Source organism: Podarcis bocagei, assembly GCF_964188305.1.
Source record: "Podarcis bocagei genome assembly, chromosome: 1".
Lineage (NCBI taxonomy): Eukaryota > Metazoa > Chordata > Lepidosauria > Squamata > Lacertidae > Podarcis > Podarcis bocagei.
In genome coordinates, this window is record NC_138125.1 from 15,032,272 (window position 1) to 15,050,678 (window position 18,407).

General features: G+C 40.6%; 1 protein-coding gene across 7 annotated transcripts in view; it reads right to left on the reverse strand.

Annotated features, from left to right (window-relative positions):
- Nucleotides 1-5,419: 5,419 nt before the first annotated feature.
- The window catches only part of KLC1 (kinesin light chain 1), a 38,310-nt gene continuing 25,322 nt past the window's right edge, over nucleotides 5,420-18,407 (reverse strand). For 2 of the 7 annotated variants that reach the window (XM_081192485.1, XM_081192486.1), the window contains exons 14-15: nucleotides 13,600-13,730; nucleotides 8,545-9,008 (exon numbers count right to left, since the gene is read on the reverse strand). In XM_081192485.1, the coding sequence (XP_081048611.1) occupies nucleotides 8,762-9,008; nucleotides 13,600-13,730 (378 nt within the window). In that variant the 3' untranslated portion in view covers nucleotides 8,545-8,761. Of the gene's footprint in view, nucleotides 6,027-8,544; nucleotides 9,009-10,868; nucleotides 11,171-13,599; nucleotides 13,731-14,696; nucleotides 15,349-18,407 lie in introns of those variants that run through there. The other 5 variants (XM_081192488.1, XM_081192487.1, XM_081192490.1 and 2 more) reach the window with 5 other exon arrangements.

Genomic DNA, 18,407 nt, shown 5'->3' on the forward strand with positions numbered 1-18,407 from the left:
TAATATAAAGAAATGACCATATTTAATATTGTGAGTTGAACACCAACTTACATGTATTGTGCTAGGTGCTTTCACAACAGGTCGCTTGTGATAACCACCTGTTTGGTTCTAATTCTAAATTGCCAAACTTGGATTTTCATGGCCTTCATTTGCAAGAAATTGCAATTACGTGTACGCAAGGTATTATTCAGTGAAGTAATCTTACTGAGAAGAGGGCAAACAAAGTAGTGTTGCAACTTGACTTGCAATTCATGCTATATTGACTGCAGTGCTTGTTATAATTGCTTGGGGGAAAACATAAAGCTTCATAGTATTGTGTGCACTGGAAATGACAATTCAACAGGATTTCTAGGGGCGTGATTTAACCCAATTGGCATAAGTAATAGCTATCAAAGGAGAGAAAAACATTCATGTCGTGGTACAATAAGTTGTCACTCAAACTGCTTCTGCAGTGAATAGAGAGCTCTGATCTATAACGGGAGGTGTTTGCATATGTGCAAAGGATCACAGTTCCCATCAAGCATGCACTGAAGTTGCACAACTTCAAATGGAACATAGTCCTGCACCCAACACAAGAGCTCAGAAGAGGGAATGGAACATTTAATAGGGGCCTTGTGTGTGTTTTAACTGACAAGTTGTGCAAGTGAAAAGGCTGAACTGAAGTCTGTCTCTTCATGCACCATGGATTAAAGGGATGCACAATCTATCCATGGTGTGGCCAAAACTGTGATCTTAAGACTCCACGGAGGGCTGTTTTACACAGCAGCATGAGCCTGCCACAGGCTTTGGAAATGGCATAAGCTACAGAGCCTAGGACTTGCAGATCAGAAGGTTGGCGGTTTGAATCCCTGCAACGGGGTGAGCTCCCGTTGCTCGGTCCCTGCTCCTGCTAACCTAGCAGTTCAAAAGCACCTCAAAATGCAAGTAGATAAATAAGTACCGCTCTGGCGGGAAGGTAAACGGCGTTTCCGTGAGCTGCTTTGGTTCACCAGAAGCGGCTTAGTCATGCTGGCCACATGACCCGGAAGCTGTATGCCGGCTCCCTCAGCCAATAAAGCGAGATGAGCGCCGCAACCCCAGAGTCAGTCATGACTGGACCTAATGGCCAGGGGTCCCTTTACCATTACCTTACAGAGCAAGTGACTGAGTAAATCGCCCAATGACTCCTCTCCAATCTCTGACAATCTGCAGATGCATTCACAAGGCTGGCTAGCCCTGCTGCACAGCACAACTCCTGCAGATCCTAAAAGGCAGTTTTGGTTACGCTGGAATATTAGCCATTAGCATAGTCTTAAAGGGGAACTTCTACAGAATGCTGTCGTCGCTAAATTTGTGCGCACCTTTGCTTTCCCTGCTGTGCTTAGGCCTGTCTATAGGATCACTGCAGAAGACAGTGTTTCTCTCCACCTCTAGCCAACCACACATTATGTTTAATTCACCTCGAGTTTTACTTCTTAAAGCGCATGGCAAGTGTGTCATCAACTGTAATCGGATACCGACTGAAAAGTTAAAATGTGAATGGTTCCATCTGAAAACAAAAGCACCTCTGGAGTTGTGGGACAAATGTCATTCTCAACTATGTTAACAAGCACAAGCAAACCTCCCTGTGTATTTCTGCAACTTACCCTTCGCAAAAAAAGCCCCAAACAACTGGAGAGGATTGAGGAGATAGGCAGGAATGAAGGAAGGGTCTCTCCCCCCCCCCGCCAATTCCTCTGTAATGCATACACCAGCTTGTAAATATACAACAGACTGGCCATCATTAGCCTACAACAATTTCATTCTGAGGAATTATACATCTACAGTTTTAGTTTAATGTTACAACAGCATATTTTCTTCAGAGTCTAAAACTCTGTGGAGTGTTCCACATGTGTGAAATTTCTGCCTTGGTACCAAAAGGCCTAAACGTCTCGACTGCTATAGGAAAGCACAGGAACATTAGAAGCACCTGTGGCCTTCAGAGGCAGGAATGCCAAATGGCGACATCTTCAAGGAACAATGGGGGACAATTAATAGCCCAAGCATACTACATTTATAATAGTCCCAAGGTCTGTTGACAGTTAGGGATGGAGTGCTTGTACTAGATGAGAAGTACAATTAGCTTCTCATCACACCAACTTGCCAAAGCCAATTTCTATTATATGCAGGACCAGGGTGGTGAAGAATGGAAGAACCCCTATTACCAATGTAAAATTCTCTCAAAGTTCAGTGGTTTGCAACAATCTTTCCCAAAATTCTACCCATTTAGCGGCACTGGGTCTCAGGACATTACCACACAGCTATTGTCATTTAAAATTCAATGGATATACCTCAACACACAAACCTTGACAGATGCACTCTCTGTAGACAAGTCGCTTGCTTTTTTAAAAAAAGAATTCTTCAAAATAGGTAAGCACTTTTAGCAATATTAAATATCTTCAGCTCAATCTAATAAAACTGCTTTCCTCTTATCCTATGTCTAAATGATATTAAATTTGCCTGATTATTCCTACTGGCCAGAGAGCAACCTTTGCTACCATATAGCTGTGACTCACAAAGACTTTCTTTCTCTCCTTTCTGCCTTCAATTAATAGCTCTGCAAAATGGAGACAGACTTGAAAATTATACACATTTTATTAGACTGACTGTAAAACCAAAATGCTGAAGCATTTCCTCTTCCCAAGTTGGTCCCCTGAGAATAGACAGTGCATCACCCAAAAAGTATATCAGGCAATTAGATTATTAATAAACAAACAGCCTGCCAGTAGCAGCTATCCAGTACAACTTTGACATTATTAGTAGCAAATTTCCAACAAGGCCCCTATCCACAGCAGCTGCTTCACAGTGTAACTGTCCAATATGCTTCAGTTTCCTCCTGTTCCCATTCTGAGCAGTGGCAGAAGTTTGAAACTCAAGAGACAACAGTAACAATATTTCCATCTTGGAGAAAACAGGAGTGCTCTGAGTGACTGGAAAGACTCAAAAGGTGGTTGGCTTGTGTTCTTCCCTCTCAGTTTAAAAATAATTGCACCTCTTTCCACTGATTTTTAGGCCCAAGAAGGCCACAACTACCATACTGAAGTGCTGTCTTAGAGCTTCTCTATTCCACTAGTACTTTCTTCTACTTATTAAAGAACCTTGAAGCCCAATCACTAGTCAGACGTACTCTGCACATTCTGATAGCTGATGGTGCAAGGCTAACTGTACACAATCCTGGTTTTATACAGTGATAAACTTAATTCAGCTCTCAGTCATTCCATCAACATTATAAATAGTCCAACACACTGTCCCCTTAACAGCTTTTAAAACAGTACATCCCAAGGATACATTTGCACTCCTTTAGATTTCAGTACATTTTCATTGGGGTACATTTCCCCCTTGCTTTTGGAGGCTGCAACAGGGAGATCTGTAACACAGCTTTGTCAAATGACTGGACTCACCTGACGGGTGTATATCTGTGCCACCCAGGTGGGATTAGCATTGGCCACTAGCTTGAGGCAGGAATTTAGTCGCCTCCTAGGAACTTTTGTGGTTGGTGCTCCCGGAAGCGGCTTCAGTTTGCGGTTTTGCCAAGCTAAGAAAAAAGCCGTAACTAAGGATAGGTCTTAAAAAGCAGAGACATCACCTTGCCAACAAAGGTCCGTATAGTTAAAGCCATGGTTTTCCCAGTAGTGATGTATGGAAGTGAGAGCTGGACCATAAAGAAGGCTGATCGCTGAAGAATTGATGCTTTTGAATTATGGTGCTGGAGGAGACTGTTGAGAGTCCCATGGACTGCAAGAAGATCAAACCTCTCCATTCTGAAGGAAATCAGCCCCAAGTGCTCACTGGAAGGACAGATCCTGAAGCTGAGGCTCCAATACTTTGGCCACCTCATGAGAAGAGAAGACTCCCTGGAAAAGATCCTGATGCTGGGAAAGATGGAGGGCACAAGGAGAAGGGGATGACAGAGGACGAGGTGGTTGGACAGTGTTCTCTCAAAGCTACTAACATGAGTTTGACCAAACTGTGGGAGGCAGTGGAAGACAGGAGTGCCTGGCGTGCTCTGGTCCATGGGGTCACGAAGAGTCGGACACGACTAAACGACTAAACAACAACAACAAGGATAGTTCAGGGGTAAAGACAGTGCAATTATTAAGGTGGTGTGTGCCAATGATCTTCCTGAACTTCCCAGGCATGCCAGCCACACAGCAGGGCATGGGCCCTGGGTCCAAGATGCCATTACCTTTCTGGTGAGAGCAGTGGACCTATCTCCCATGTTGGCCTTCTGGACCCCGATGGGATGTTCAAAAGGTGATCGTGTGTCTAAGGTGGTAATGTATGTCTAAGAAAGATGGAGCACACACTGAAGTAGCTGCTGTCCAAAGGCCACCATGGTTGTGGTCCATTTTGAAGTGTGGTGTAGATGTTTTTGGACTGGCCCATGTAGGAGATATCCAGCGGTGGAGCATTTGCTGAAAAGGCTGCTGCGGCCGCTGTTTAATTGGAACTGTGTTGTGTTTTGGCACCCTGAACCTTTGGCTGTCATAGGCCATAGATATGGAAGCCTTAATCCACCTGGCGAGGGCAGGGGGAGAAGACTTCCTAGCTCAGATTCAAGGGGAGGAAGAAAGCGAGTAAGAAGTCGGTCTAAATAGATGAGTTTTGGCAACAGCTCTTAAGGCTCTGAATATACTCAAAGAGTGCCGTGCCCTCTCTGTGGAATGAGGGGGGTGGGCAACAGTTGGTAGGATGATCCCCTGATGCTCACAGAGAGTGAGTTTATATTTGGCACAAGACCACTCCATCACTGTGGAAGAAGCCTCTTCCTTACTATCCGAATCACCCTTCTCTCAGCATCACTCAGGCCACTCTTGCTGAGAAGTGGCCAAAGGAAGGGTAGAAGAGTTGTCTAAAAGACTGAGTAACTTCCCAATTCTGCATGAACTGTACAGTAGACCAGTTCTTATGCTGTTAACTTTGCAGAATGGTTTAATTAAACAATCAGTTAAAAACTTCCATTGGTCCAATCATCTATTCTGCGCATTTCGTCCAAGAATCCTTAGGTAACCATCAGCGTGCACACCAAGAAAGTCAGAGAGATAGAAAAACATGGAAGCCAATGAAATGTCAATGTGGCTGAGCTCCCAAGCAGGATCATAGGGGAAAACTCCATGGTGTGGGCTGCAGGATTAGGAGAAACAGGCCTTGAAAATATAAGCCTGAGAAAGATTCTAGAAACCAAGTACGCAATAAGCATTGAAGTGAAAGGCACAAAAAACAAGCCTTAAAGCAGGAAGTGGAGAGTGTATCTCCAGTGCTACTGCTTCAATCAATTGCAATGTAATTGTATCATTAAAATTCATTAACTTAAATGGTTTAATGTTCACAAGCACACACACCAAGCAATTAAATCACAAGGAAAGTAAACAACACGACATGGTTGTGGCTGGAACCGACCAGAATTACGAGAAGTCTTTGTAAGGCAGGGTGGAAGGGGTGCAGAAAGAAAAAGGAGCATTTTAAAAACTGAATCAAGGAAAGGTGATCTGATCACCAAAGAGGAGAAACTGAGCCAAAAAAGCAGGTGAGAGGAAATAGGAAAGAATGAACAAATTTGGGCCTTAAACAATACACCCCAGAGAGAATTACCAGAGGAAGGAACTTGAAAACTGAACCAACTTCTGGGAACACCCATGAAAAGTTTCCAGGAGGCAACTAAATTCCTGGTTTGAGCTACTGGGCAGTGCTAATCCCACTTGGGTCCAAGGAGTCAGCACAGGGTATCTAGCAACCATCTCTATATTTGACAAAGAAGCAAGTCTCTAGGGGCCTTTTTTTAATGTCACATTTTAAGAAGGCCTAGGAACAACAGTCCTCTCAACGACATCTCTAACCTAGATGGTTCTAGAAAGACCGTAACAGGGAACCCAAAAACTTTAAACCTCAGTGCTTTGTAATTCACAAGGGAATTTTGTTTAGCTAGCATCTGTCCCAGAACCTCAGTGGGCCAAATCAGTGTGACTGGCACTCAGAGCTCTTGAGTCTGTCAGACAATTAGTTCGTCCCTGCATGGGGAAAAAGAATGGAAAGAGTTTATGCACAGTTTAAAACAATCCCAACCATTTAAAATACAAACGCTGGAGAAAAACAAAAGAACAATGAATAATAAGAATCAAGAATAAGACCAAAGCAGACAAGTATTTTTCATTTACCATTAGTTTGAATTTTTTTAAAAACCAAGTTTCAAAGTGGTTTAATATATGAATAGGAAACTTTGCTCCAGTTTGGAATGGGAATAATTCTTACCATCTTTATCAGTGCCTGCGTTGTATTTCTAATCCAAGCAGGAATAGAAAGAGCTCTGAACATGAACAGTTAGCTCTCCCCACAAAGCTCTGGTTTGGACAAAATGCTAAGCCATGGTTTAGCATTCAGAGACACAAGCCCACTCCCCTCCCCTCCCCTCCCCTCCCCTCCAGTGCATCAATGTCCATTTTCAACCATGGTTTATCTGAACAAGCCAGGATCGGAAATTAAAAGTTTGGCTTATCGGGACAAACAGTAGAACACAGTTCGTTCTACTAATTCTAACACAGTTGGTTGAAAATAGATGCTTCCAATCTCATGGCCAGTCTGCCAAAGGCAGTGTGTCCATATGAGTGACAAGTCCTCTCCAAACTTCAAAACTGTTTCTTCCAGGAGCATGAGGAGGGGGCCGTAATAGAGCCCCCACTATATATGGTCTTTCGTGTCACAGCCCTTATGAATAAGCCACTTCCTAGCATGGGAGACAGATGCCTTGTAAGTGGTGAAATTCAGAGCAACCTTGGCCAACTTAATGTTGTACTCTGAAAGCAGTAGCAGCTGATGCTTCACCTTATCCAATACAATTTATTGCAATTTTCTGTGTGTATGTGCTGTGTCATGTACTTGACCCAGAAGGTGAAATATTTCTCCGACTGACAGCCATTAAAAAAAAAAAGTTTTCTACACAAATAATCTCTGTGTAAGAAGAATGCGTGTTTATTGGAAAATGTTAAGAGTAGCACAGATCTCATCCATGCCATGAGATCAGGTTGCCTCAGCGGTTAATTTCTCAAGGCAGGAATCCTCCCTATTACACCTCTCTCTGGTGTTGTATTAAAGATCTGGTGCTGATTAAAGAATTCAGAATAAAAACCTCTCAATTGCCATTTATTTTTTCATACGGTAAGATAATCCAAAGAACAGCGGAATTTCTTTTCCTCAAAGTATTTGGATTGTGTTTCATGGATTTATTTTTGGAACTTAATACAATAACATTTTGAACAACTGGAAATGCTACTTTACAGACTCGCTCCCTTTCCTTGGTGTAAACTTTTCGACAAATGCATCAGGTTAGTACTGAAGCAATCGCTACTTCTTCACACAAGTTAGTTGCAGTTATGTGTTAGTTAAGAGGCACAATACAGAACACTAGTAATTTCGGTGAAGGTGTTATATGAAATACAGGCTAGGATCTTGGCACATGAGAAGTGTATTTCATGCAAATGGTATGCAAGGGCTACTGTTTTGCAGCCTTGGCTTGCCCTAATGTCACCCCAGGATATTTTTTTCATCAGCAAGCACTCAGTAGGTGAACTTTTAAAAGTAACCCTTATTTATAAAAATTGCTGCCTAGTTTCTAAAGAGGCCTGTGTCAGCACAGTTTCTTTTGCATTCATTCAAGGAAGCAGTTGGTATTCCTAGCCATCTATAAATTGCTCTGGAAGCCATCTATCAAATTGCTCTGGAAGCCCAGCTTTTTCAGGTGAAGGCAAGGGCCTGCAGTAGAGAAGATGAAAACTGAAAAACCCTAATACCCAAATTGAATTCCGGCCACTGTCACTTAGAACTCATTTTAGTTCAACTGTGCAAGTCTCTGTCTATGCTCATTATCTGGAAAGCTCACAGCAACCATTGCTATTTGACATTTATTAAGCTGCAATAATGTCATGTATGCTGTTCGCAGGCCAACTTTTCAACACTATACAATGTGGAAGAATACAGCATGCAATTATTGTAACACGTCCAAAAAGGTGCTCATCTTTTCACAAAACTGAGAAAGGGAGATTGCATTCCTAAGCAGCCAAGAACAGTTTTCCCACCTGCTCTTGGTTTTCAAAGCTAGGGACAGGGATGTTATCCTGAAATGGACATTCTTGACTCTCTTGATAGCTCACAGCATGAAGTGAGCCACAGCGGCCTCTCAGCCAAGTGGGGCTCAAGCTTTCAAGAGCTCAATCAGCCTCTGTTAGCACTTTTAATATACTACAAGACAGGTGTGGCGTGTCCTGCCTACTCCCACTTGTGCAAGGGCATGTAGCTAACTTCTATGCCAGTATCAAGTCTCTGATCCCTTATTAAAAGCAGCTCCAGGTGGAGCAGATAAAAGTAGTTTAGGCCTGAAAAAATGTAAGCTTGTTCACCCTAATGGGACTTTTTCAGATTTTCCCAGGACATAAACAAGAAATTCATATCCATGGGATTTTCATGTGAGCAGAGCTAATAGATAAGAAGCATTCACTCAAGTGAATGCAATTCCCAAGTGTATCCCAAGTTTTACCATCTAGCCCACTGTTTTCCGTAAGGCCCAAGTATCTGGTGTTTCCACTAGCTGCTATGGGACTCTACAGGATGCTTATAGGAATATTTTTGAATTACTTACAATATCAGTACATGACAAGAGCCATTTACACATGCAAGCAGCTGTTTACAGAGTTGCCACTTTTTCTTTTTAAGGAGTTTGGCTCACATAGCAAAAAATGTGCAAAGCAGTTCATCACAGTGTACTGCCAAACATTGCGTCATATGGTCCAGTCTCTAAACAGCCGACTGAATGTTTGAAATCAGAACCAGGAATAATCCAAAACTGCTGCCATTTTAGTGACTGATCCAATTCTTCAATCCAAGCCCTGCCAGTACCATCTACTTGCATTAAGAATATGATAGGGCTTCTTACTTGAAAGTGATCTTCAGTTGCCTTGCCACCCATGTTAAGAACATTCAGTGAGCTGGCACGCTTCATGCTGGACAGTGAACATGCAAGGATAAACCAATCAGAAGGGCTGAAATGGAGCGCTTTGAACACATATGTATACAACAAGAATTTTACTGCAATGTAACTCCTAGTATCTTCTAAAAGATAACATTTGGCGCACATACATCTTCCTTAATCTAAAATATATCAAAGCTAAGACACCAAAAACATTCAGAAAACACTAGATGTCATTCCATCTGCAGAATGTCAGTTACTAAATTGGATCTTAATCTGAGAGGTGTCCAGTCTCTTAGAAAAAATAAAAATCAGTAAGCTACCCAAGATAAAGTTGTATAAGTAGCAATAGCAAACCCATCAAAAAGGAGCATTTAACCAGAGCCCTTGGTGGGCTTCTACATAATTAAGGCTTGGATATTCAAAGTTTTGGTATGATTTATAACTTTAATGGAGAATGGGATAGATAATACAATCTCTGTCTTGCCTGGATTGTGGGGTGAAACTTGTGCAAGGCAGTGAAAGCTCTGCTATTCTAACAATCATCAAATGAAGCTCTCAGTTTCAGAGGGTATTGTTAATACACTGCCACATCAACAACTAACAAATTTATAGCTGCAATATATGTATTACAAAAGTATGTGAAGTTATACCCATAGTGGTTCAAGGATTTTTTTAAAGAAGTTATCCAACATTTAACCATATTGCAATTTAAAGTGCCTCAAAAAATCTAGGTAGCGTTCATTGTAAGATGAGTAGCCACCACCTATATTGCAGAGCAATGCATGAGCAATTAATATTTCTCCATAACATTAGCTTCCAAATCTTTTTCACAATGCTGTATCAAAACGGTCACGCTAATTCCAAAATGCATTCCTTGCAGGCAGACCCTTAATGTGCAACTTTTACACAGAGTAGACTCACTGAAATTAATGGACACATTTAAATTGGTTTCGGTGATGTCAATGAGTCTATTATGAGTAAAAGTTGTATACTATTTCCTATGTGTAGAAGAAACTACCTGTCCCAATTCATAGCTCTAGGAAACAGGACTGCTCTCACTAGCCACTTTGTAAACTGCAGGACAGGGAACCTTGCTGAGAAACCTACACTGAAACCCCCTCGCACTTTTGCTAGAATATGGTGATCCAAATTATTTAGTCTCACAGACAAATTAGGAGAAGGGGACATGCTGATACAGGTTAATCGGAAGGCAACAGCCAGGCCTGACAAGCGTTTTACCCATCTGCACCAAACTGCAGGGTGTAAAAGCACTGTTCTCAAAGAGCAGCCCTCTGTGCCACATAATAGATTGTTTTGTTCTTAAAACTGAGACTCTTGCTAGCCAGGGAAGAAAAGGAGCTGCTTGTTCAAAGTGAAAATGGCTCAGGGTTCGTCTAAAAGTCCCAACAAGAGTGTACACAACACTGAAGTCAGTGGGATTTCTCATCCTTAAAAATTATGCAGACATTTGACTATAATAAATCTGTGACCTGGCAATCAAAATAAAGATTATGAATGAAGTTATACATGCTTGTATAGTTGGGCATAATCTTTACGGCTGCACCTACACAGTGTCAGTGCCACTATGATTTTATTTAAGCAAAAGTTTTTTTAAAAGCCTCCAAAAACTACAATGCACACGTTTTTTAAACGCAACACAAGTGTTAGCAACACAAAGAAGCAGCAAGCCATGCAGCGTTGACACCTGTGTTATTTATTTATATAAAATAATAATACAGTAAAGCGAAAAAACGTTAACTAAATATACATAACGCACCACATAGAGCATGAACACAAAACTCAAATTCTAAGCAAATAAAAAAATAAATAAAAAGTAAACATCCACAGATGCAATGCTGAAATGTTCAATAATGAACAAACAAAAATACAGTGTTTCATCATGTCCATGAATTGTCCCTATATAAATTTAGTAATTTTAGAACAAAAAGTTAACTAGCTATATGTGACCATTAAAAATTTGGCAAGTGCACTTGTACATTTTTCAAGTTTGAGGCAAGACTGAAGAGAACTGGTTTATTTATGATTTTCAGCATTTCCCTTTGCATTCGAATCTACAACTGGTTAATAGCACTAGTATTATTGCAGCACATCTGAAATCTCCTTCGAGAAGGTGTCACTGAGGTAGGAGTCTTGCTTGATTATATCACTACGCTCACGGAGAGTCTGGGCTTCCTTAAATGTTCAGAAGAACAGTAAACCAAAGGTTAACCATGAAGCAGGTTCCATCTTTCAGTTTTAGGGATTAGTAGTTAATCAGAAAATTATACCACCATATTGTGGGGATAGTAGTTAAAATTTGATGGAGTAATAGTTGATTACAGACATGAAGGTGCTGAGAGAGACTGCTTATCTGGCTCCTTCCTCAATTCAGCCCGACACCCCCCCCCCCCCACAAAAATATGGCTTAGATCCAAAGAACCACACAGTGAGTTCTCTGCACCTATGGACCTTGGTTGCTCATCAATAGCACCCTAAAAAGCATGAAGGCTCTTTAAAAGCCAGGTGTTTCAAAACCAGTTTATGTGATATGGTTGGGGGGGGGGGAATCAAAGTCAAAACTCCTTGCTGGGAGTGTTGAAATCATTATGCAATGGCTAAAATGGCTCTTTGTCTATACATGAGGACATCTGGAAAAGTAGGAAAGCTTCTGACTGCACACATGGGGCGGGGGATCTAAAACATTTAGCTAAAATTCTTCAGAGCAACACCAATATGTAACTGTTCAGAGTTCTATATATTTGTAGAGACTGGTAGAATACCACTTTCATTAGGACAAATCAATATTCACAATGAAGAATGCAAGACTAAGGTTACACACTGGATAATACACAATCTTGCCGTTCATGTTTTTCCCTATCTTTAATTGAAGATACTTAAAATAAAAACTAAGAAGTTTTGAAAAAAAAGAACTATCCCTTTGGGTGGTATGGAATTCTAGATGAAGCTTCTAAACTGTTTAATTATGTCCAAATACTTGAAGAACTTTCAGATGGATGAAACTGCATTCCTGAACTGTGGGGGGCTGGACTAGATGGCCCACGGGTTCCCTTTCAGCTCTGCAATTCTAGATTTATTTTCAAGATTTATTTTCCGTTGCTCCAGAGGATAGGACCGAAACAAAGAGCTTTAAATTACAAGTGGATTTGGGCTAAATATTATTTAGTTATTGAATTTGTATACTGCCCTTCATCCATAGATCTCAGGGCAGTTTACAATATAAAAATACAAGTTAAAAACACAAAATAATTAATAAAAACAAGAACAGAAACAAAACAATAAACTCCTCTCCTCCGTTAGGAGGGAAGCACTTTCTTACAAATAAGCAGTTCAATAGTGGGAAAGATTGTCTTGGAAAGAAGTGGACTCCCCTTCTTTAGAGGTCTTTAAGCCCCCTATCAGGGATGCTGCAACAATGGATTTCCTACACTAGCATGGGATTGAACTAGATTACTTTCCAGGATCCTTCCAACTCTAGGATTCTATGAACTTCCATAATGATCTGCAGACAAGTGCATAATAATATAATTCAACTCAAAACAACTATTTCCCCCTTTTTAGAGGAGCTCCTCCCAACGTGCAGAGTTCTGTGTAACACTAAATCTTGTACACTATATTATGAGCATTGGTTTGTACTAATCAAGTGGTCATTTTACAAGCCCAGCTGACGTCTTACAATAAAACTAACACTGCAACTTGCACAGCAGTGATAGTATTCAACTTCAGTGAATACAAGCATCAAAAATATCTTCAAGCCTAAAAAAAGGTTCCTGTTAATACTGACTAGTTCCCATTTAGAGAACAGTGGCTATTTACCTGCTACTGCAGTTCTTCTGAAATTAATCTCTGCACATACACAACATGGATAACAAAACTTGGATAGCTGACTGTTTTGCACAACAAATCCAGTCACATGATCCATGTATAAGTAAGTCTCAAGAGGAAGACTTATTGGTACTAGTGCCATTCATATTTCTGGTGTATGTCAAGGAGTGGCTGGTGTATTTTGCTTAATTTTCATTTCAACAATAATTTACACTTGTCTTCTATGCGGAAAGTAGAGTGGCTGATATTAGTATGTAAAAAATGTTGAATGAAAGTGCAAATATTTATCCAGTTAAGTAAACATGAAGCATTTCAATAACCTATCGCAATCACATTTATACACACACATTCATAAATGTATGTTAAGTTCTTCTGAACCAAATATGCCCTAACCCTGTTCTCAGAATTAATATACTCATATTTTATTGTTAAAGGGGAAACTGCTGAAATTCAGCGGAGTGCATCAATATTTTTCCTGTGTGGCAAGACAGAATAGGTAATTCTGGGGCAATTCTTTCTGGAGTTTACATAACATTGGAAGTTTTGCTTTTACAGAGCCATTGTTTACAATCAAATTGTTAAGTACAGAGAACAATCTTTCCAGCTGTTAGGGCTAACTTATAACAAGTGCTACAAACATCCTTTGTGTTACATTTCTGCGAGATCTGCCGTCAGATTTTATGCTGCAATTCACGCACGAGATACAGCAGAAAAAGCCATTATACAGCATGATGGGTACAGCACCAAGCGTTCCAGCACATCTAGAAATAAATAATTACCCGGGGTTCTTTGGTTCACTCTCTCGTGAACTTCCTCCCTTCAGCTTTCTAACCAACTTCTCACTGCTGCGTCTAATTGAAGCACGAAGTTTGCTAAAGGAGCCACTGCGTTTTAGAGATCCAGTACCATCCTGAAAAAAATGAGCACATTTAAAACTGCAAAAGCTTTGCCCTTCTGTCACAGTTCAGCAGTTGCTACAACTACAGTCCAATATTCTTACTTTGCTACCATTAAATGGTAAGAACAAAATTATATCGCTTAATTTCAAACAAAATTTAATGGCGTGTTTTTTAAATTTGCTGTCACCTTCTCTGGTGCTCTGAGATGAGCACCAGAAATCTAATGAAAAGCATTATTTGTATTTATCAAGCATTCTTCTAGACACAGTCCAATATTATCCCCCCTATGCAACCAGATTCATTGAGATGAGAAGTTACACAGCTCCACAACATCTCAATGAAACTTATTCAGGAGAAGGTCCTGAAGGATTGCGTACACTTCCTTAAAGAAACAAGAGATTAGAGAAAACTCCTAAATCCCTCACAGATAAAATACAAAATTAACAAATGTATATTAAAACCTTATGGACAGGTGCAGTTTCTTACAGGATATATAAAGTTTTTATTTGCAGGACCACCACACCACTCCATGCTAACCATGAACACAGTAAAAGACCACCACCAAGCAGCAGCATTACATGTTTAATGAATTCGTTCACTCTAACCTGGGCAATATGTAATAAACATGCATATAAACAAGAACAAAAGCATATGCAAGCATTAAGTTCCATAGTGAAGTTATTCTACTTTGTGTCCTTAACTGTGTTCCAGAAAGATAAAACGTGAATCTAGAGCTTGCTTCACATTACATTAGTTTATTTTATAGTACAGTATTTGGAGACAGCTTTTTTTTAATAGTTCTTATTTTTCCAGAAGTCAAGTTCGTATGGCCAAAGACCTATTATATTTATTGCTTGACAAAGAAATCCATGCGTACTTAACTGCAAGTTAACAGTGCCTTGCAGTTTCTAGAAAGCCTCCTTTCCTACAGTAGCTATGCAGAATTCAAAGTACTACACAGCAGACAGAAACAGGCATCAGTTGGAGTGAGTTTATTAGAAGTTAGAAAGACAAATACACAAAGTCACCCAACACCAAGATTAGTAGAGAAAAGCGTAACTGCTGAACTTTCACATGAAGACTAAACAGCACTGCTACTTTAGGATAAGCATAAGTGAAGACATCCAGAGTTCCATATTGATGTTAACCCATGTTATAGGTCTCTAAATACACTTTAAAGCACTGTGAGCACATGCCTTGCTTTTTTAAATAAAAAAACCCACCTGTATATTCTGTAAAGGTCACCATCATGCCATTTTAATAACACCTTGTGTGATAATTTAAACTACCTTTCATCATAGTGAAACAGCTACTTATCAAGTTCATTCTTAGTTTTGTTAATTCTCATCTGTTACACAGCAAATGGTTATTAACACCACATTTTGTAAGACTAGATACATATCTGGCAAAGCTAAACATGTACAGGAAAAAAAGAGGAACCCTTGCCCCGAAGAATGAGAGACACCAGCACTGAAGAAGTGGCCATTTTTACAAGAAGTGCAGCTCTGACAAGGATCTTAAGGGATTGCTAAATACACAGCAGTCAGTAGTGGAGAGAAGTTAGAGCTTGAAGATGCTGCACGCCCGCCATGCAGGAGACAGTGTAAGAATCAGAAAAGGCATCTAGGCCTGTCAGACAGAAACGGAGAGAGAAAAAACTGAATGAAACTGTTGTGGGGAGAAGTTCAACAGTTTTCCATTTTGAGCTTGTTAGTCTTAACAGTATTTCTAGGTCACCCGCTAATGTTGCGTACAAATTCTCAAAATCAGCAGAGACAACAGCTTAAAAAATTCATAGTATCCATAATGCAAAAGAAAGCCAATGGAGGACCGCAAACCTTCTGTTATCTTTTATTCTAGGTTCTATGTTGCACAGGACTTTGAACTTTTAAAGGAATTAATATATTTTCCTTAAATATATATAAAATCCTATTCCTGTGTTTAATAAAGGCAAGCAGATACATTACTTTAAATCAAAGGTGTATATTATGGCATGCGAGATTCCAATTTTAAAAACTACACAAGCCAAAATAAAAAGTGATGAAAAGAAATCAATTGGGACAAGGTGCATTAATTTAAGCTTTAACTTCTATGAAATAAGTGAGATGTGCCCACTCCAAAAGCACTATCAACCAACCCATATTACAAAGCTTTAGTGTTTCATTAGTGAGGATTTCCAAACCTCGTTCCTGGGAATGCTGGAGTTCCCTAGAATTTAGTAGGGGTTCTTTAATGAGATTAGAAACTGCAGACAAGCTCCCCTTAGTACTGAACGTATTCTGAGCTCACATGAAACAACAGTGAGATCTAATGGGACTGCCCAGTGCAAACATGTCACATAGTTATCTAGACTTTTAGAAGACATCTGAAGGCAGCCCTGTTTAGGGAAGCTTTTAATGTTTAACAGACCATTGTATTTTAATATTTTGTTGGAAGCCGCCCAGAGTGGCTGGGGAAACCCAGCCAGATGGGGAGGGTATAAATATTTTTTTTTAAATTTATGATGATGATGATGATGATGATGATGATGATGATGATGATGCACAGGTCTTCCTTAGTGGAGAAGATCTGCTGAAAAGTGCTTTCCTGGAGGTAAACAGTTTTTAAAACCCTTACACAACCATGCCAGTAAATGGACTGAGATGATTCGAGATCGTAAACCAATGAATGCTAATGAAGAAAAGAGAATCTATGGCAAGGATGCAAAGAGCCTTTTGCATGCAGCTGAGGCACTTCGACCCATACATGGAAGTTTCCATTCAGTGGCTATCAAACCACTAATGCTAATCATTAAATCACGGGCATCCAATATTGTGCCCTCCAGGCGTTGTGGGCTCCAACTCCCATAATCTCTGACCACCAGCCGTGTTGGCTGGGGATCCACAAAATCAGGAGGGCACCACATTGGCTACCCTTGCATGTAATAGCCGTAAGTGAAAAGCACCAAGTAGGCAAAATCAGCTTTGGCTTATGGCAAATGGGGTCACTGTACTTCAGTGGTTCTGTTCCTACCTGCAAAGTTTGTTTCAGGGAGTAGCACTGGGGAACTGCCCATCAGCCCCCTGGCACTTATGCTATGGGATGCCACAGGCTGCCAACCTGGCCCCTCCCATGCTGCTTAACATTGATATGAAGCTGTTGGAAGCTGGGGATTTGGAATGAAGTTTGATTAGCACATCCAAGTCAGGTGTGGCTTGCAATCCCAAGGCCAGCGTTTAAATGCTGCAGTAGACTGGATGACATTTAGATAACTTAAACGATCCTGGCAAGACAGAGTTCTTGTGGGTGAGTGCTTCATCTGGGGTGTAGGCCAGTTACCAGTTCTGGATGTGGTTACATTCTGGCTTGAAGAACAGGCACATAGATTGAAAGTACAACCTGGGTCATCATTGGAACTAGAGGCCCAAGTGGCCTCAGTACCTAGGAGTGCTTTTTACCATAAATGGTATACTAGTCATGCCTGAATAAGGACAGCATGGCCACAGCACTCTATGCTTTGGCAACCTCAACACTAGATTACTGCTATGTGCTCTATGTGGGACTGCCCTTTGCCTCAGTTCGGAAGCTACTGGGCTGTCATGAGCATTATGGAGAAAGAAAGGGTGGGATACAAAATGAGATAAAATATTAATAATAATTGTTAGATTACAGTGGTGCCCCGCAAGACGAATGCCTCGCAAGACGGAAAACTCGCTAGACGAAAGAGTTTTCCGTTTTGGAGGTGCTTCGCAAAACGAATTTCCTATGGGCTTGCTTCGCAAGACGACAATGTCTTGCGAGTTCCTGCTGGTTTTTTCCCCTCCCCCCCTTTTTCTAAGCCGCTAAGCTGCTTATCAGCTGATCCGATCAGCAGATAAGCCGCTAAAAGCCGCTAATAGCGCTAATCCGCTAATCCTTCAATGGGCTTGCTTCGCAAGACGAAAAAACCGCTAGACGAAGAGAATCACAGAACGGATTCTTTTCGTCTTGCGAGGCACCACTGTACTATCATGGTGAAGAAATGAGCAGAACTGAGCACCTGCAAAATTAGAAAAAGTAAGAATGCCAACATGAAATGAGGGAAATGTAAAAGAAAGAAAATCAACTTCAGTTTAGAACTTGAACATGAAAGTAACCAAAACGGAGTGAAAAAGTGGACATGCAAACCTAAATGAAATAGAAACCTGTTAATGCCACATTATTTTAAAGGTGGAACATTCCACTCTGGAAAAGTTTACTTTCTGAGTTTTATCAAATGTGAAGCATGTCACTGACCTAGAAATACTGTTTAGTTATTTTCTTGAATGCCCCTGTCAACCCCACACCTGCATGCTTTTTAATTAAAACACAAAATGGATGGGGGGAAATGCTTCCCTCACACTTGACAATTTGAAGGCATGCCAACTACAGAAGGAAAAAGGGAAGAGTACAGTACACAGTTCTAGTGCCAGGGGGACAAATTAAGGAAGTATTAAGGTGATAATATTTGTATTATATGCTGATTGACTGTCTTAGGACAACACACACCAAAGCCAATCTGAGAAACAGTGGAAAGAGAAACCTTTTTCTGCATCAAAAGAGCAAAAAAATATAGACAGCTACAGCAGCCTTTAGGATCCTAAAGCTCTGGCAAATGACAGAGTTATAGCTGACAAGTATTCCACTATGAAACAGAACCTACACACCACAAGACAAACTTAGAAAAACAA